Raw genomic sequence first — 20,335 nt, forward strand, 5'->3', positions numbered from 1 at the left:
GAAGGAGGATGGATGAAGAATGAAGGAGGATGGATGAAGAATGAAGGATGAAGGAGGATGGATGAAGGATGACGTGTCGCTCCACAGACATCTCGAGCGCCTCAACTCTTCATCCGAGATCACGCCTTCGAACACGGCGCACGCGCAAACGTCCTTGCAGCCATGTATTACTAAAAGCGTCAACTATTTTCGTAACACCGGATATGAGATGACGATTTCTACAGCCAATAACAATATACAGTGTTACGCAAAGTAAATCTCGCGATACCTCGCTGGCTACCCTCTACCGCTGTCACGAGGCGAGTTGACTTTGTTAATAAATGCCTTGACCGCATATCCGCGTCTGCAGAACATGACAGTCTCGGCATAAATGGAAACGTTACTTTAAAATATAGTTTAATATCCAATTAAAAATTACCAATTGTTAAAAAAAATATCACACTATATATTTTCTGGTTATCAGACAGTGAGCTACACGAGTCATGTCTCCAAAAGACACGAAACAGCTAATACGAAGCGATGGATTACAATATGTCTTGATCGCTAGGAAGATGTGTTTATTATCGCTGTTTATTTATCAGAGATCTCCCACTGTCTTTAAACCGGAAACAGACGTGGCACGTTCGGTCCCTTGTGTTTGTTTATAACTACAGTTGTTCATGTGCAAGAGTCGACTCAGATTATTCGACTCAGATCCCAATACAAAGAGTGGATTTCAGAGTGGATCTTAAACTCCAGTGAATGAAAACTGAGAGATATTACCTCAACCTACATTCACAATAACTAGTCAACTGCTTTGGCTCTTTATCCTAAAAGCGGTGCTTCTGTTAATTTGATTAAAAAAAACCCCAAATAATACTTTCTTTAATTTCTGCGAGGCAATTCAAGTTACACCTGCTCTATGGCCAAATCGGTTTCGTTGTGTGGAATCGATTCCTTAATCTTTGGTATCGATTCTTGATTTCCAGTGAATTGAATAGGAGAGTCGAATCCCTGTTCGGCTCGAATCCCTGCCCCTAGCTTGAGTTAGTTAGCTAGCTAGATGGTGAGCACTGCTGTTTGACTTCTTCATGGGTCGGAGCTACAAGTCACTGTTACAGTTAAAGTCTTCTCGTATCCTCTTTGTGCTCGGTCTGGTTCACTGTCCCATGTCGCTATAGCAGAGTGGACAGAGTGGACAGACTGGCTAACCGGAGCCATGCACGGAGTCTGCTTGAGTTTGGTGTGTTTTGGTCCGCTGCTGTTGTACATCGGAGCTTCTGCACATCGAGGAGCGTCACATTTATTCACAGATGAGATCCCCTTCAAAATCAACTGGCCTGGGGAACATTTCACCTTGGTAAAGGAACTATGTTATTAAAACAATCAAACCTCAAGCTAAGTGGCTAACACTAAGGACCTTACCTTGTTTCGTCTCGTATTTTATATTACCTGGACACATTTACAGATAACCCTATGTAGCAGTGATTTTAAATAGACAATTGTTACAGCATGAAATGCACTGTTCGTATTAATAATTGTTTTTTATTGTCCAGCTACTTCCCTGGTTGTTTCCTGTTAGTTCCGTGTTTGACGCGTGTCCCATCGTGGATCACGTGATCACGGTTATTTCTCACAATTAACATACTCCTAAAAAAAATCCTGTGTTTTTATTCGTCTGTCCTCTAAAGCCTGACTCAGGAGTCCTTTATGAAGAAGATGACTTCCTTATTATGACCACGACAGAAAAGGAGAAATACAAGTGTTTATTGCCTTCATTGTCTAAGGGAGATGAGGTAAAACTTGGTTTATTTCTTTTCTAGCAGAATACTCAGTCTATCAGATATTGAGAGATTTCTCTAGTGCTATAAATGCCTGAATCACTTCATCATGGTCTGTGCAGATTATAATCATTCCCATATTGCAAATGAAAGCTGTGGCATTGTACCGTACCTGACACAGGAATTATGATTTCTTTTGAGAACCGAGATCACGGTTCCCACTAAAAATTATTTTGACCACAAAAGAAAGCTTGCATTAAAAGCACACTAATCTATCATGGTCCATGTTTGTCTGCATATTGAAATACTTAATACTTTCTGTACTGCAGTAGCTGAAATTCTAAGCCCCAAAAAGGCTGAAACAGCTGATTTAGTATTTATTCTTGTTGCTGTTATTCTAGCGATATTATAAATGAGCCTTCTGAGTGAGACCGCACCATTTTAAATGGCTTCATAGGTACAACTGGAGCATCATGAATGAATGAAATTGGATAGCAGATGTCTGAACAGTTTAAGAGGAGAGTAAATATTTAACACATTTCTCTGAGAGGTGTAGGATCCGTCAGGAGACATATTCTCTTCCTCCGCCTGGACTTTTCTGGCTCATGCACACAAATGGCCATATGGTGCTCTTATATTGGCTTTGCTGTGTTTGCTGATATTTTAACTTGAGACTTCACTATAGATTAGATTACACGATTTCCTGTTATAAATGTATTTTCCTTCTCTCCATACACTACAACCAGGACGTGATTAGGTTTTCTGTGTTTGTGAACATTTGACTCCTTACAATCTTTCATTTAACAAAAGTTTTAGTCTTGTTCTGCTTTGTCTGGTGATTATAGTTCACACAGATAAATTCATTTAAACATAATCCATTAAACATTATTACAGAGTCATGACTCCTATTCTCACCTTTCTCAAAATGAATAAGATATATATGATGAATAAGATAAAATATGTTATTCTTTTCTTCTGTAATATAGACTCACACACACTCTCTGTGCTTGCGTTTTCTTGACCTTTTCTAATTCAGTCCCTTTTCCACTTAATAATGGTCTAGGATGAGGAGAAGGAGTACACGGGGCCCAGCCCAGCTGCTCTCCTCGCACCGTTATTCAAGCAGAGCAGCTGCTCATACAGGGTAAGTTTCATATCTCGGTTTTCTTTCTTATTTATTTTTTCGATTTTCACAGAGCAGGGTGGGTTTGTAACCAGATCCGATGCCTGCATTTATTTTAAGATGCATTCAGTCTGAAGATCTGATGATGGTGAGCAGGTTTTAGGCCAGCCATGGTGTTGTCTACAGTGCTTTGTGTTCTGCAGTGCCGATTCAAGATTTCAAGGATAAAGTTGTAATATTTCAAGAACAAAGTCAAAAATCATTTAGTAATAGTATTATGACTATTTTCAGAATCTTTTTTCTTTCTTTCAATGGATGATTATTTATTCATCTCTATATCTAATCCTAGAGTGGACAAAAGTACGTGGCTAACATAATCTAACAATGTACAGGCAACTAGTCGGATTGTTAAAAACGTGGATACAGATTCAGTGTCATGAACATGTATATAAATTCCCAGTCACAGAGTTGTTGGCTATAATCTGTGGTGGTCTCGCCTCGCATTGGAAGTAATAATGTTTTTCAATAATGATCTATCTTGTGCAGTTTGTATTCAATGCTAGCTAATGTTCAGAAATAAAACCTTTTCATTTCTTGTTGATGGCACTTGAATTTTTGACAGTCATAATATACTTCCCTTTCATTTTAATAATAAGACCTCTGTTATGTTGCAGATTGAGTCTTACTGGTCGTATGAGGTGTGCCATGGTAAACACGTCAGGCAGTATCATGAGGAAAAAGAGACTGGTCAGGTCTGTTAAACATTTCCTATTTCCTTTATGTCTTTAAGACACAAAATACTGTTTTTAGATGCCAAGCATTAAGTGTTTACATAGTTACCTATTGTACAAAAACACATTCATAGAATTTAGCTGCACTGCTAATTTGTTTGTTTGTTCTGGGCTGCAGAAAGTGAACATACAGGAGTATTACCTGGGAACCATGACCAGCAAACACACTGATTCTTCAGCAGGTGTTCATCATCTTCATTATCAGTTCTGCTTCAGGATGTAAACTATATTGCTTGTCATGTTTTATTTTAGTTTTCAAGCATAAGACGTTTTCATCTGCTTTATCTGCTCCTCAGATTCAGAAGCTAGTAAAGCTGAAGATGCTGCCACTGAAAGACTAGACACCTACACGGAGGTATGTGAATTTCCAATCAGTTACATCAGCTAATAAGGATTCTGCAGATTGTAGCACATAGTAGTAGTGAACTCAGTTGCTGAATTTTTTTCTCAATGAATATATAAAATGTTACAGGTGCCCACTAAGAACATAGAAGGCCAGCTGACCCCTTATTACCCGGTGGAGATGGGGAATGGGACCCCGTGTGTGTTGAAACAGAATAAGCCTCGTTCTACGTCTGTGCTGTACGTGTGTCACCCAGAGGCAAAACATGAGATCCTTTCCATTGCTGAAGTGACAACCTGCGAGTATGAGGTGGTGGTGCTCACACCACTGCTCTGTTCTCATCCTAAATATAGGTGGGTATGAGCAGGGAGTAAACACAGCTAGTAAACAGAGAAGAGCTAAAAACAGGCTCATGTAGCCTTTCTCATCTCTTTCCCAGATAGATTCACATGCACCCAGCTATCACCTTGATGTAAAACAAAACTGATTTATCAGACAGGTCACCTATACAATTGCTCTGTAATCCAGTTCTGATGCTCTTGTGTCTATTGTAGGCACTTTCAGCATTGCTCACGAGTCTACACAGCTGTTTACACACAAAGCTGTGATACACTGTATGTTCTGACACATTTCTGTCATAGCCAGCATTAACTTTTTCAGCAATTCGTGAGATATTAGCTCTTCTGTGTGATCAATTAAGACCAGCTATCCTTCACTCCCCATTAGCCTTGGGTGCCCGTGTCCCTGTCATTGTTTCACCAGTTGCTATTCCTCGTACTGCTTTTGGTAGGTCATAACCATTGCATACCGGGAATGAGACCTTTCGCTTTTGTCCCAGTTGTCCAGCCATCACAATCTGACCCTAATAAAATTCGCTCAGATGCTGTTCTTCTCATTTCCAACAGATCAACTTTGATCCCACCTCTCGGCAGATGCTATTTTAACAAGATATTCAATGTTATTCACTTCACCTGTCGGTGGATTTAATGTTATGGCTGATCGTTGTGTATGTATGCGTGTGTATATATAGAGTCAGATCCATAAGTATTTGAACAGTGACACAATACTTTTGCCTCCAAGCACCACCAGAGTGGATCTAAAATGCAGCAATCAAGATGTGAAAGTGCAAACTTTCCACTTTAATTGAAGGAGTTTAACAAAAATGACATTAACCATTTAGTAATTACAGACATTGTTCTCATAGGCTCAGCATTTTCACAGGCTCAGAAGTAATTGGACACCTGACTGATTATCAGTTTCATGACCTGGTGGTGGCCTTCATTATTTTAGGATAAATTAAGAAGGTAGAGGCTTTGGAAGGGTCTGGATTTTTATTGTTGAATAAGAATTTGGTAGCTGTTTGGAACTCCTGAATATGCCTATGAATATCCAAAGAGGAACTGATGCCATTGAAGAGGTCATTATTAGGCTGAAACAACAAAACAGACCTATCTGAGAGATAGCAGAAACTTTAGGGAGACTCGGGATTTGATGTCATGCACGGATTCTAAATTTCAGGAAGTCATTGACTGTAAAGGATTTGCATCCAAGTAATAAAAATAATCCTAATTTTTCTTTTAGTTTGTCCAATTACTTCTTGGTCTTTCGAACATATGGGATTTAATATCTCAGCTGTACTCAAGTATTTATTTATTTACTTATTTACTGAGTTCTTATGGGTCATAAGAGTCTTTAAAATCTGTTATTGCAATATCTAACAAAGTTTCTGGAGAGAGATTTCAGAATTCTGGACCTGACTGTAGATTTAGTTAGTAAGAAGTTTTGCTGCTTATTGCATAGTTTTTCAAGCTTTTTTTAAGTCATAATTAAAAAATGTAGGTTTTATTTCTATTCTAGATGTTTTTTTTCAGCATTATAACATTTGTTCCATTCTTGTCACGTAATATTCAGGTTCAAATCTTCGCCAGTGAATGCCATATTTTGCCAGGCGCTGGCAGGCTCTCCACTCCGACCCCACAGCCTCTCTCAGCTGGACCAGCAGCAGGAAGAGCTACTTAGGCCACACTTCAGCCCTCCCACTGAGCGAGAGGTGAGAGCAACACACATGCAACATTCACTACAGGGTGATCATTTGAGATTATACTGATACTGTTCTACTTTCCAGTTTGTCTCTCACGTTCATGTTTTGTCATTCCTGTCATTAAGGTCTATGATCTGTATATTGAATTGTAATGTGAAGTTTATATCATTTTTTATGTTTACACTGTGGCCCAATCACCACTTCACATACACACTCCCTCTGGTTTAATAAGAAGACCAGATTTTTAGGCAGATGCACCATTTCTCTTGTAGGAGGACACGTCACCTGTGCGGGAGGAAGCCTTTACCTCTACCCACAAACCTATGGCAGTAGGTGGACACACCCAGGTGGCAGTAGGAACCACCCACATATCCCGCCTGACTGATGAGCAGCTCATTAAGGAGTTTCTAAGTGGATCATATTGTCTACATGGGGTGAGTTCATATCATCTTTCCTCATGAACTTTTTATAGTTAAGATGGAAAAAGCTAAATTAGTGCTTTTATGATTTTTTAATGGCAGTTTTAATACCTTGATAAAGCTGTGAATCGTTCATGACCCTGTACTCTTTGTGTTCAGGGTGTGGGATGGTGGAAATATGAATTCTGCTATGGAAAACATGTCCATCAGTATCATGAGGTGAGAGGAAAGAGAAATGTAAGAAAATTTTTAATTTAATAAACTTACATTACATACTGGATAACATACAGTTGTGTGGATCGACACTTTGGGGTTTTGAATTTGAGCAAAATAGTAACCATGTTAGTGTAAAATGATTCTATAAATTTGGCTTGTTTATATCTGTTAGTCAACTGTTAGCTAGGAATTAAATATATATATATATTAGGCTATATTAGGGGACACATGGTTGATTATTATTTCATTACAAAAAGGCCTTAAAATAAACAGGACTACTTGTCAATCCTGGCAGAACTGTAAATACTATAAATACTGCACATCACCAGTTTGTGTTCATTAGCTATGGTGGTATTAATATAATGAAAGAATGGGGGACAAGATATATTAAAAAAAAAAAGATTTTATGGTTTCTGTATGGTTCAAGTTAATTTTGACTGTGAAATGTGAAATCCCTTCTAGACTTCAGTATATTTTCCAGTAGTTTATAAAGGTTATTAAACATGCTAATGAGTTCAACACAAGAAAATAAGAGGAGAAAAATGTTCATTTGCATCTTTAGATATAACAATTTTTTTTTTTAGATCGACCAAGTCATTTGGTTTATGATGTTATTTCAGGACAAAGAACAAGGGAAGAATATTGTAGTGGTGGGCAGCTGGAATCATGCGGAGCATTTGGAGTGGTCCAAGAAGAATGTGGCACGGACCTACCAGCTTAAAGAAGAGGGAGCCCAGAAAGTGAAGTAAGACGTCTGTGTATTGTTCTTTCAGTGTGGAAATATGACGAATGTAATTTATATAAAAAAACAAAAAGCATAGAGATGTGCAGTTATGGGGAAATTATCAATGATGAAGTGGTGCATAGCAAAGTCAATATTTATTTAATAACCTGGAGAAAAAAACAAGTGCAATGTACTATTAATTCTCAACGTACTATTAATATTTTTAGAGTTAATCAAATTACATTATTATTATTATTATTATTATTATTATTATAAGCCCTGAATTCTCTAGCAAAAAAACAAATAATGTGCATTCTTTTCATATCATTAGGCTTTCTTGTATTTATTTAGAACAAAGTTGGCCCTGATTTGTCAAGCTGTATAAATCTATTTATTTGTCAATTCATTCTTATTAAATTTCATATAAGAATTTACTCGATAAAATTGGTATTCATGGCAAAAAAAGGTTTTATTCTTTAATAAAAATTATCTTATTTCTTAGTGTGTGCACATCAGATGCTCCACTTGACTTATGAGTTAAAATGCACTATATCGATTGAGTTGTCAAGGTTTAAATGGCTTATGCATTTCAATTACTCACAAATTTAGTGAATACTTTGTGAACCCAGTCAATTCATATCAATGGCATTAACAGAAAGATTTTGATGAAATGAAAAAATAAAGAAAGCAAGTAAACAAAATGGACTGATTTAAAACAAATACTCCCTGTCATTTAATTAATAATGCTGCTGTATAAAAGGAGGATTGCTTCAATTTCCTACTGCATCTTCTTTAAATGCTGTGCAACCCTATTAGAGCCAGAACTCGGGGACATTTTGCTTTGAATTAAGTAGATCTTGTACATAAGTACATAAATATCTGAACATTGACAATGTTAATGTAATTTTTTCCTTCGATCACAGGATATGAAATAATGAATATAACCTAAATATTCATTAAGGCTATACTGAACGTCCATACTGGTTGAATGGATACAGCACTTTTCGTGTTGCTCCCATGACCACTTTTAAGGGACCAAAAGATATGCAGAATATCATCATAATAAATTAAATTATTATTTTTAATCCATCTATGCTATCTGAAACCCACAGACATCACTGGGTTTCTTCCATGGTTATACTTTACCAGCTCCTTACTGCAGCTGTCTCTTGAAATTTTTAGAGATGTTTGCCTTCAGCAAATGAAGTGCATGCTCAGTTGGATTCAGGTCAGGTGACTGACTTGACCATTGCAGAACATTTCACTTCTTTATAATAAAATCTTTCACAGTATGTGAATCTGAGAACATTATCTAGCCCTATACACTTTTAATCTTTGGAACCAGTACATGTTCATGCTGTAAGACGAGGTGCTATACCTCAAACATAAGCAGTTTCTTCATTTCTTTATTCTTTCATCACTCTGATAACAGTCTGAGGCAGTAGATCTGTCTCCTCTGCCCATAGGATGTGGTTAAAGAACTGTTTTTTTAGGTTTAGTAATGGTTAACATTCTGTGGTAAAACAGATTTATTGTGGTGATAATTTCCCTTGATTGTAGTCTTTGACACCTACCTTCTAGCTGTTCTTGATCTGGCCAACTGCTGTGTAGGGGTTTTTCTTCACCAAGGAATTCTTTTGTATGTGCATTGCCTGGCCAATAAATGACTGCTTTCTGAACTTAAAATAATAAAATACTTAAGAGCCTATAATTTCATTATTGCGGTGATGAACGTGTGGCATCAATTCTTTTAACCCTAACTAATTCGGTGTTAAGCTTCTCGTTTCTTAGACAACCATGTTGGGAAATGTATCGTGTGGCTGTGGAAAAGATGTGATACGGACCAAATTATTGTCCTGCATCAAGCAAAGAATGACTAAGTTGTTTTTGTTCAGAGTTTCTCTGTTACAGTGAGTCAATCAGGGTAGGAAGGGAAGCATATGTATAAGTGATGCACTTGTACTGCATGGTGCCTACTGTCTGTGAAGATCATCCAGCCATCTTCAGTCATCCTGGTGCATTGTGTATATACACAGGTCCTGCTGTACAAGCTTGTGGAGGCAGGGTTATGATCTGGAGCTACTTCACTTGGTCAAGTCTAGCAATTGGGCAATGAAGGCAGTGCAATGAAATTGGCGAGGCAGTGTATAGGAAGCGCTGTAATTCCATCTCTACTTATCTGATTGGGATGTACATGTGAATCAATTTAATGCAGTTAATTTATTTATTGTTTAATTTCACATGATTATACACAGGTTAGGAAACTGCTTAGGAAACTTTTCCAGAACATTTGTAAATCATACAAATATAGATATAGTTTGGCTTATATAGACATTTACACAGAACTTTAGTAAAGGATTGATAAAGATTGACAGAAGGTTTGTTTGTTCTGAATTTGATTATTTGGTTACAAACCCAAGAGGTAGAAACGGCAGCACTGTCAGCATGGTCTCTGAAGACTTATACTATTTTAGTTTTATTATTATTTCCCCCCCAAACCCCTCTGGTTATGTTTCCCAAAATAAACATAGAAATATTACCTAGTGGCCTAATTCGAGCGTGTGTTGTGTCCTGCAGGATATTAAAATGACATTGAGCCTATTTTTAAAAAATATACAAATACATGATTTTGAAACCTTATTATTTTTTGTAATATTGTGACTTCTTTCCTTACCTGAAACATCGAATTAACTTTTTTTTTTTCCTCAAAATATTATATCTTTATTCTCAAAAATTGGATTTTTTTATTTGTTAAATAGTGGCACTAAAATGACTTTTTTGTTTTTGCTTATACCACCACTTTAGTACAGACCTTTTCATTTTCTGGCAAATCAATCAATACTTTATTAAGATTCAGAAATCATAATTGAACAAAGGTATTTAAAAAATGTGTGTATGTGTATTGCATTTTTAGATGGTTTACTTTTAATATTCCAGGGTGGTGTCCCACTTCTATGGCCATGGAGACGTGTGTGACCTCACAGGGAAGCCTAGACAGGTCATTGTAAAGCTCAAGTGAGTCCTTTCATTAATCAGGTAATAAAAAGTGTGTGAGCCGGTGAGAACTGGTATAAATGCTGCCGTTTTATTTTTCAGGTGTAAGGAATCTGAATCTCCTCATGCTGTTGTTGTGTATCTCTTGGAACCCCAGACCTGCCAGTATATTCTGGGGGTAAGAACTTATTAATAATCTGAAATATAGACCAAAGCTCTATAATAGTTTTTCATAGCTAAATATAAAAAACTATGCATCTTTGTTTTTTCCTCCTCAGGTCGAGTCTCCAGTGATCTGTAAGGTCTTGGACACAGCTGATGAGAATGGCCTTCTCTCCCTCCCTAGCTAGAAATGAAACCTACTAATGAAATGGGCATATTTTAGAAGAGGACGAATAATATAGTTGGAGTGAAATGTGCATTTCTGAAGGAAAGCAGAGTGCCTGAACCCAAGAATTCCTCATTATCCCTTTAAGAACGTTGAGAATTTGCTCTGGGTGATGTGTTTGTCCTGTGTTGCAGCAGGTGTGTTGGTAAAATTCAGAAAATTCTGGTAGTGTCACCTGTGGAACTGTTTAATTACCTGAACTGCTGGAGAATATCTTTCATTTTGTATATTTTTTTGGCACATTTTTAACGTCTACTTATGATTTCCTTTTTTTAATTTAATGCAATAATTTCTGCAGGGGTTGTTTTAACTGTTTATTTATTTCTGTTACCTACGTTCTTGCTGTTGCAAGCGTTGAATTAAATTTTATGTAAAGCAATGATGCAAGAATGAAAAAATTGTATTCATTGAATATTCAGAGAGCTAAAATGTCATGCTGTAGTCGAACAGTTACGTACTCAAGCCATTTAAGCATAAAGAGGACAAGGCAAATGCAACAAGAATACAGACTGTGAGCTTTTATTTTAGACTACATCTGAACACATACAAAGATTCATGTTGATCCTGCCATGAGATTATGGCAGTATGATTACTACATTTAAGTGGGCACAGGCGCTTACAGTCATACATTATAGTGAGCATTTGTCTTTATTTAAAAACAAGATTGTGCTTTGGGCATGTGTGAAAATATTTAGGGTGTGCATTGTGTATATACACACCAAAATAAATGCAGTCAGTAAACTTTAAATGCTTTAATTAATGATTTAGGATGGAATCCCATTGTCCAATTCATTAAGAAAACTTGAGCAAATTAATTAATTCATTTATTTGCATAGGATTTAATATTCATAAAGTTTTGAGTTGATGTTAAGTATACATGTACACAAACATGCTCACTGGATCATATAATTTAGATAAGCTAGAAACAAAATTGTTTCCTCTGCTTTAGTGAAACTGCCCAGTGGTCCTCCCTGTTTAAAAAACACATGTTTATGACGGTGAATTGAAGTTGACTTCCATTATGATACAGGCCGTGTTTCTGCAGGAGCCCTAGTGCAGACTTTAATAAAATAAAGACCTCATGGACGTTCCAGCTGGTGAAGACTGCAAACAAATGTTGAAAGGCAGTAGATCTATCAGTGTCGTATTATGTCTGATATAAACTGCTGGATACCAAACAGATTTAAAAAAAAATCTTTCGTGAAATCAGATGCAGACAAATTAAATGGAAAACTGGTGGCTGTGTAGAGGTGGCATGGTTTGGTTATACATGTCCTCTTAGAGGGATTCAATGCCCATCAAAGTTCTTCTGATTACAATACCTGTTAAATACCTATGAGAAATTCTGTAATTACATGTGGGTACTCTTTACCCGCATTCTCAAGATTAAATAATTTCCTTTAGAAATTTATGCCTTGTTAACTAGGTAACCATCTACACTGATCAGGCATAACATTATGACCACCTGCCTAATATTGTGTTGGTCCCCCTTTTGCACCCAAAACAACCTTGACCCGTTCTGCACTGTGTATTCTGATATCTTTCTATCAGAACCAGCATTAACTTCTTCAGCAATTTGAGCAACAGTAGCTCGTCTGTTGGATCGGATCACACGGGCCAGCCTTCTCTCCCCACGTGCATCAATGAGTCTTGACCGCCCATGACCCTGTCTCCGGTTCACCACTGTTCCTTCCTTGGACCACTTTTGATAGATACTGACCACTGCAGACCGGGAACACCCCACAAGAGCTGCAGTTTTGGAGATGCTCTGATCCAGTCGTCTAGCCATCACAATCTAAGCTTATAACACATCAACTTTGAGGACCAAATGTTCACTTGCTGCCTAATATATCCCACCCACTAACAGGTGCCATGATGAGATCATCAGCGTTATTCACCTCACCTGTCAGGGGTCATAATGTTATGCCTGATCAGTGTACGTTGTTCTAGTGACTTGTAGTGACATAACACCTTACTAGGCTTTTCCTTTAATTTGTCACTCATCTGAACATTAGATAAATTGGTCAGCACATCATGCTATAAAAAATGAAGGGAGAGCAAAAATTACAATATAAAAACAACTGATTAAAACAGGCATTAATTTATAATGAACATTAGCATGATTTGACTGTTATATTGTAGTATCTAGGTTCTCTGGACATTCTGGCTGAAGCTAAACACTTAAGAGTCTCGCTCTCCAGACTAGCTCTCAAGTTAATCATAAAACTGACACAAAATGTAAAATATTCTAAACTTTCTTAAATAAGCTGCTAAATGTTTAATTGTATTTTTCATTTTTGTTTGTTTGTTTGGGTGTAACAAATCTGCAGCACTGATGAAGATTGACCATTTTCATGATTTCACCTTATTCTGATGGGCTCCACACAATGAAACTACAGTGTGCTCCATCTTGCCCATGCTTGGAAAATATTTATTTCTTCAAAATGAAGTCAGCATAGGAAAAATACACTTGCAAATCATTTAATACGACATTAAATGTATAGCTTTCACAAATACTTGATCTTAATCAAAAGACACTTTCACCACCTTATCAAAAACTCCATGCCGGTGTAAAAATAGAATATCCTTAAGTCAAGGAACATCAATAATACTTTGTGGATAGTCTGAATTAGCATAAACTCTCATTAAATATGCACAGCCTCTCACTCGAGTCCAGCACTGAAGAACCACAAATGAACAATGTACATTCTCTTATATATCATGTAAGCAAACACTGCCATTCTATTGCTCCCAACATGCTTAATAGTGGTAAAGCATTCATACTGAGGGTGTGGGGATCTGATGGGCTGAGGTACTGTCAAAGTCCTGCAGTGCCTCCTGGTGGATGTGATAATGCATTGCCACGAAGCTCTTAGCAAATCCTGCAGTCTGAGAATTTACTGGATTCAGGCTGTTGGGAGAACTGGGTCCAGCTGAGGGACTGCTATTGTAGATGCTATAGTAGGGCTCTATGCGAGTGTTGATGGGTGTGGAGGTGCTAGGAGGATGGGATTTGCATTCTGTTGTGGCACGAGCACTGGGCATGCTGTCCCGTGAGTGGCTAGGCCCACATGCCTGGTCCACCAGCCTCCTCTGTGGCTTTGGTGAGAGCATGTAGGCTGAGTTGGTTTCATGGTGTGAAGACTTATTGCGGTTTATCTCCAGGTTTCCCTTGCCCATGGCATGCAAACGGGTCTTGTGCTTGCAGCAGAAGGAGCTAAATGCCAGCCACTGGAGGAAGCAGAGCACACGGCGTCGCAGGCCAGCACTGTTCCTGGAGTAAACAAATGGATTTATGCCTGACTTGAGAAAGATCAGAGCAAATCCACAGAGCTCAAACTGGTAGTGTACGAAGCTGTTCTCTGGTGACAAAACATCCTGTGTCAAGGCCACACCCATGGGAAGGCAGCATAAAAGCACAGATATGACTATGACCACACACGTCACTACAGCCTTGGAATCCTTGGCTGTGGACAGGTTTGAAACCAACTGACAGCAGGTAGCATGTGTGGCAGTCCTGGGCACCAGGGCCTGACTGCTACTCTTTGTAAATGGGTGTGTCTGAACATGTTGAAGCTTGTTGTAGGTCTGATTACGATATAGTGAGGGCACCTGGACAGCACACTGTATGCCTTCAAATCCAGCAGCAATGAAGGCCGGTGGAGCAGCTGGGGGACGTGTGGCACCCACCATGATAACAGAACACTTCCGCACCAGGGCATTCTTTCGCAATGCATTTGCAATCATTAGATATGACATGGACACTACACCCACACAAAAAGCAAAATCTGCAAGATACACATACAACACCACTTTTGCCTGGTTCCCTGTGAGGCCAAAGTGAGGCAGGCAGGGACCAGCACCCCTGGGATAGGCTCTTAAGGTGACCAAGGCTGCCAGGGTGAAGCTAGAAGTCCAAAGTAGGGCAGTGAGAGACAACGTGCATGGGAAGGATGCGGCATGGTTTGGATGCTGGCCCAGCACCATGCGCAACCGATGCAGGGCAATGACCGCCACTGTTTCCAAAGACATGATGATGAAACCTGAGCTAGTGAGATGAAAGGCAAAGCAGAAGCCCTTTGATACACCACCTCCACTGTCCCCGACATCCAGGAAAAGGATGAGAGCAAACATGGGTGCAGTTACACAGCAGATGAACAGGTCACAGAAGGACAGGTTCAAGATCATGAAGTCAAAGTTGGTACGGAACTTGCGGAATGCCGGGTCAAAGAAAGACAGGAACACCACTAAGTTTCCATACGAACCCAGGCAGAATATAATGATAAGGAGAAGAGAGCAGGAGGCCAGGGTTGCTGTGTGGATCAAGGCCCAGCCGCTGACAGGAGTCTGTCCGAGAGTGCTGTTGAAGGCCTGGCTCCTAGCAAAATCTGCCAGGTCTAAAGGCCAGGCAGTGCTGTTCATGGTACTTATGGAGTTGGTTGGTATCACAGCCTTAGACAACTTTAGCCACTGCGCAGCCCCCGGGGTGAGCAGAGTATTTTTCTCCTGGAGTACTGATAGAACACAGAAAGAAAAACATGAGTCTTCCTCACTAGGACCTTCCTCTGTGAAAATTAATATGAACAAAAATGTTTTCCATGAGCAATCTCACGCAAAATAATTCCCTTTATGAATGAGGAATGATACTAGGTCCGCTCCGGCGATCATATGTTGCATGCAGTGGTCAATTATTTATGCTGTAAGACTGTTTAGACCAGCTGTTCTGATGTTTGCTTTGCTTTGACCACTGTTATATCACATCTGTCTTTTTCATACATATATATTCATCCAAAACGCGTATTAAATGATAAAATATCGCGATTCAGTGCGATGGAAATGGTAGATCGATTATTTTTACTACTGTTATTTCACGCGAACAGACCATTTCATATCGTTCAAAATCTGCGTCCATATAATCTGCTGGACAAATATACAGAAAAATGCACACGAAGCTCGAAAATATGGAGATTTACAACAATCTGGACAAAAAGACACCGCATTAATGCTCAGGTCGCTGCTTAACCCTGTTATAATATATAACGCCATTTTTATATGAATCGGTTCTGTCAACAGCAGGGCGATTTTTTAGCTTATCAATATAAAGAAATACATAAACGGAAAATGTCCTTACCACATCTCTCTGTAATCTCCCGTTTTTATTATCTACACGGTTTAAAATATGAATGTATATCTTGTGGCGATAAGAGAAATTGACTATAGAAATACACGCGATGTAGGAATAAAAAGACTGAATAGAGCTGAGGCGCGCCCCCGCGGTAGCTGCAGCTCTCACCGATTGGAGCAAACCTACAGGAGAGGAGACTGCATGCGCGTGCACGTGAATAACCTCAAAGCAGGCAGAAACAATACATACACAAATACATACACTCATCAACCATAACTTTGAAACCACCTGACATTTATTGTGAAGGTTCCCCTTTGTGCCACCAACACATACACTGGTCAGCCATAACATTTAAATCATCTGCCTTTTACTGTCCCCCTACACAGCTCTGACCTCTGAGGCTTGGTCTCCACAAGATCCCCGAAGGTGCGGGTTGTCACTGTGGTATCTGTCACAGGGTCATTAGAAGCAAATTCTTAGAAATCCGGATTTAGATCTTTGGAATTTAAAAGCCAAGTCAAACTTTCTGTCATGTTCCTCAAACCACTGCTGAATAATGGAAGGCCACAGGCTATTTGCCAGTAGATCAAGTACTAGAGGCCATAGCATGGGGTAGAGCTTTGTCTTACAGAGCCTAGCATATATGGAACAGCCTTCAAATTGGTGTTTGGGACACATCATTGTTTAAATCTATCCTAAAGACAAATTTGTTTAGTTAAGCCTTTTGTGAAAAGTTTTTAGGTAAAAAAGAAGATCTAGAGGGCTCATGGGCCCATCTTTTAATGGCTAGCCACTTTATGTCCCAGGATGTCTTCATGTCTGTGTCACTGTCTGGCTCTATCATTTAATTATGCTTTTATATCTAGTCCCTATACTTGCACTCTGTATACAATGTACCTTGTTCTTAACTATGATCTCAAGCACATCTAATATTCTCTCTTTCTCTAATACTCTCTAATATTCTCTCTCTCTCTCTCTCTCTATCTCTTCAAATGCTACTCCTGAGATACCAGTGCTCCTGACCACTTCTGCTCTCTGGACCTGCCTAATCCATTCTACTGCCCTACATCTGATTGGAGTCTTATCACTTGGAGGCTGGTTACTGCTGGTGAGGATGACCCCACATGGACAGCCTGGAGATGCAAGGGATTGCTGTGGATAGTAACACTAGAGATTGCTTTGGACTACAATTGCCTTGATCAGTTTTGTGCTCAAGTCTCCATCACTGAACATTTAATAACTATAGTTTTAACAGGAAATTATGCTGATGCTCATATTCATAAGTAGCTCATAGGTTGCACTACAGAAAGAAAATTGTTTTTCAGTGGTGCTATCCTGTCTCCCAGATGAAAATAGGTGACTGGGTGTTTTCCTTGTCACTGTGGCCTCTTGCAACTCATTAGGAATAAATACATTTGAATGTAATATTATTTTATTATATATTCCTGTAAAGCTGCTTTGTGACAATGAAAAAATAAAAGTGAATTGAACTGAATCAAATGAATGCTTACAGCTAAGGGTAGTTTGTTTAATTTGATTCACTATCAGGATTAACTAATTCAGATCACACATGATACTGTTTCTGTTGAAAGCTCCTTGCCAGCTAAAATTATGTGAAAAAATATTTACCCTCTTCCTGATTTCTTCTATTTTGCATATTTGTTACACTTAATTGTTTCAGATCTTCAAATAGAATTTTATTACAAGACAAATACAACCTTAGTAAATTTCAATTCAATTTTATTCAGCTTTGTTTGTTTAAGACTTTTAACTTTACAGATTTACACACACATGTACAGGAATATGTAAATTCTGGATATAGATTTAAAGAGAAAAAGACCTCTAATGAGCAGACATAATGGTGGCATGGAAGAACTCCCTGCAATGACAACCTTGAGAGGAAGAGCGCTTTAGAGGAACTAGACTCAAAAAGGTACCTGTCCTCATCAGTGATGCCAGATTCTAAATCTTCTTCTTCCTCTTTCGGCTTTTCCCTTTGTCCCCCAAACGTCCAACATGAGCTGAACCTCTGTTGTACTTGTTCCTAATCCTGTCCAACCTTGTCACTCCCAAAGAAAACCTTCAGCTCTGCTACCTCCAGCTCTGACTCCTGTCTCTTCCTCAGTGACACTGCCTCTAAAACATACAGCATGGTCAGTCTCACCACTGTCCTGCACACCTTCCCCTTGATTCTCGCTGATATTTTTCTATCACACAGAACTCCCGACATCTTTCTCCACCCATTCCAACCTGCCTGCACTCGCTTCTTTACCTCTTTCCCACACTCTCCGTTACTCTGGACTGTTGACCCCACGTACTTAAACTCCTGTACCTTCTTCACCTCTTCACCCTGTAATCTTACTGTTCCACTTCCCTCCCTGTCATTCACACACATGTACTCAGTCTTACTCCGACTGACTTTCATTCCTCTTCTCTCCAGCGCAAACCTTCATCTCTCCAGGTTTTCCTCCACCTGCTCCCTGCTCTCACTACAGATCACAATGTCATCTGCAAACATCATTGTCCACAGAGACTCCTGTCTGACCTCCTCTGACAACTGGTCCATCACCATAGCAAACAGGAAGGGGCTCAGAGCCGATCCCTGATGCAGTCCCACCTCCACTTTGAACTCTGTCTGACTCTGTCACACCTCATCACAGGGCACACTTGGCCATGTTTAGACATGGCTTTAAAGATGTCTTTTTGTGTCCTTTGACTTTGCTGAGCAGTCTGATACAAAGAATGATTAAAGATTGAAGAGACCTATTGTGTTTTGTTCTATTATAATTTTTGTATGCTCTCCTCCTCTTTCACATTGCAGAGTGAAGCACATGTCTTGACTGCTCACACAACTTAAAGGACCAGACTTTAACAGATGAACAGTCATGGCATTTCACCTCACAGTGAACCACAGCTTTTTTCTTGAATCTTCAGGGTTTTTCTTTTCCACCAAAATAAATCTTATCTTCAAGTTACTGCACAAGAAAGAAAACCTGAATTATGAGCTTTAAAAGTGTACGCTTTTAGAGATCTTCTGTAACAGAGAATCTTTCTCAGATGTTGGTAGATATTGCAGTCTGTGACGAAGTTTAGGATGTTTTTCCTGACAGTGTGAGCTGTTGATCAGATTACTTGTCTCTAGAGATGACTAGATCCAGATGTTGCATTCCATTAAAAGGATGTTTTGTTCTGAAATATCTTCCACAACTTCAAAGCACAGGTTGTAACATTATGGTTCAGTGTCTTTTGAAGAAATGTTCTCTTCTGAAATTCCTGTCTAGAACATAAAAATACAGGCTGCATTGTTACGACCATTGAAGGGTCTGATCTGAAATCTGAATTCAGATCTTCAGAACAAAGTCACACATTTCTTTATGTTCTGCTATGCTCTGTCCATCCAAATAAGAAATTTTGACCATGACTATGGTATTGAAACATATACCTTCTCTCCTGGTGCAAATTTATGTAGACACCTGATGTACAGTAGGGGTATCATTCTTGAGCTTGACTAAAGGAGTGGAGAAATGCGCTCAGGTCCAGAATGTACTGAATTTGGATTTGAAGGCTTGTGGAACCTTCTGTACTGCAACCAGCAAGAGTTTGAGCCACATGTCACAATTCTCAGCATCATCATGAACAAACTTACAGATCAAATTTGTAAGAATTTGAGTAAAAAATTGATTAAATCCCAAATAATTGACTAATACCCAGTGTCTTTCTTACTTCAGATAACAAAGCCAACTGGCTTGGATAAAATTCAGTTACATATAATTGCTGTATAAAACATAGCTTAGCTCACACATCCACAGTCCTAGTGTCCCATGGTAATGCTAGCCAATCTTACACACACAAACCAGAGAGTGACCTATAAAGATCTAGTTGAAAGACAAAGACTTTTCAAGTTCTAAAAGCTGTGTTCCAAATGCAGTTAGTTTTGGTTCATGTAGATGGTCACCTAGTTTGCTTTCATCTAGCCCATCTAGCTTGCTTTCAGTGCTTGTTCACCACATACATGGTTCAGTGAAAAGGGGAAGATCTCATTTGATATTCAGCAGGGAAAGCAACAGGTTTGCATGAACACCATTCCCACATTTGCAGATTGACTTTGTTCACATACCAGTCTCACAAGGCTACTAGTATGTTATTATGTGTAAAGATGCCAAAATGCATAGATATCACAGCCTTTTAATTGTTGAATCATCTTATTATATTATCTGACTATGATAATCAGTAAAGCAAGCATAACATATCCAGAAGACGTTCTACTGCAATCTAATATTTCAGGCTTTTCACTCTCACAGAACTACAAGATTTTCAGACAAAAGGTCCTGATAAGGAGACAGATATAGCAGTCACCTGGTTCCCCAGGGATAGGAACAGTAATAAAAAGAGGAGATAATCTTTATAGTGG

The 20,335-nt window shown here is 38.8% G+C and overlaps 2 protein-coding genes across 3 annotated transcripts; one reads left to right on the forward strand and one right to left on the reverse strand.

The window, feature by feature from the left end:
- The first annotated feature begins 964 nt into the window (after positions 1-964).
- Positions 965-11,302, forward strand: erlec1 (endoplasmic reticulum lectin 1). 2 transcript variants are annotated; one of them, XM_058385012.1, is made up of 14 exons: positions 965-1,339; positions 1,671-1,775; positions 2,824-2,904; positions 3,558-3,635; positions 3,793-3,856; positions 3,971-4,029; positions 4,147-4,370; positions 5,929-6,067; positions 6,331-6,492; positions 6,637-6,714; positions 7,314-7,438; positions 10,355-10,432; positions 10,514-10,589; positions 10,690-11,302. In XM_058385012.1, exons 1-14 carry the CDS (start codon positions 1,199-1,201, stop codon positions 10,759-10,761), a joined length of 1,482 nt encoding a protein of 493 aa, XP_058240995.1. In that variant the 5' UTR covers positions 965-1,198; the 3' UTR covers positions 10,762-11,302. The 2 variants fall into 2 exon arrangements, with proteins under 2 accessions (XP_058240995.1, XP_058240996.1); XM_058385013.1 differs by having other exon boundaries at positions 967-1,339; positions 6,637-6,696.
- A 14-nt stretch (positions 11,303-11,316) lies between these two features.
- Positions 11,317-16,190, reverse strand: gpr75 (G protein-coupled receptor 75). The gene is made up of 2 exons (XM_058385011.1): positions 15,931-16,190; positions 11,317-15,313 (listed from the first exon to the last, which is right to left on the reverse strand). Exon 2 carries the CDS (start codon positions 15,219-15,221, stop codon positions 13,578-13,580), a length of 1,644 nt encoding a protein of 547 aa, XP_058240994.1. The 5' UTR covers positions 15,222-15,313; positions 15,931-16,190; the 3' UTR covers positions 11,317-13,577.
- Between the last annotated feature and the right edge of the window lie 4,145 nt (positions 16,191-20,335).

The sequence above is a fragment of the Hemibagrus wyckioides genome, linkage group LG29 (assembly GCF_019097595.1).
Source record: "Hemibagrus wyckioides isolate EC202008001 linkage group LG29, SWU_Hwy_1.0, whole genome shotgun sequence".
In the NCBI taxonomy this organism is placed as follows: Eukaryota; Metazoa; Chordata; class Actinopteri; order Siluriformes; family Bagridae; genus Hemibagrus; species Hemibagrus wyckioides.

Coding starts and splice junctions, on each gene's coding strand:
- erlec1 (XM_058385012.1), top strand. CDS start 1,199: ATGCACGGAGTCTGCTTGAGTTTGGTGTGTTTTGGTCCGCTGCTGTTG. Junction 1,776..2,823: donor CATTGTCTAAGGGAGATGAG/GTAAAACTTGGT, acceptor ATAATGGTCTAG/GATGAGGAGAAGGAGTACAC. Junction 6,068..6,330: donor GCCCTCCCACTGAGCGAGAG/GTGAGAGCAACA, acceptor TTTCTCTTGTAG/GAGGACACGTCACCTGTGCG.
- gpr75 (XM_058385011.1), bottom strand. CDS start 15,221: ATGAACAGCACTGCCTGGCCTTTAGACCTGGCAGATTTTGCTAGGAGC.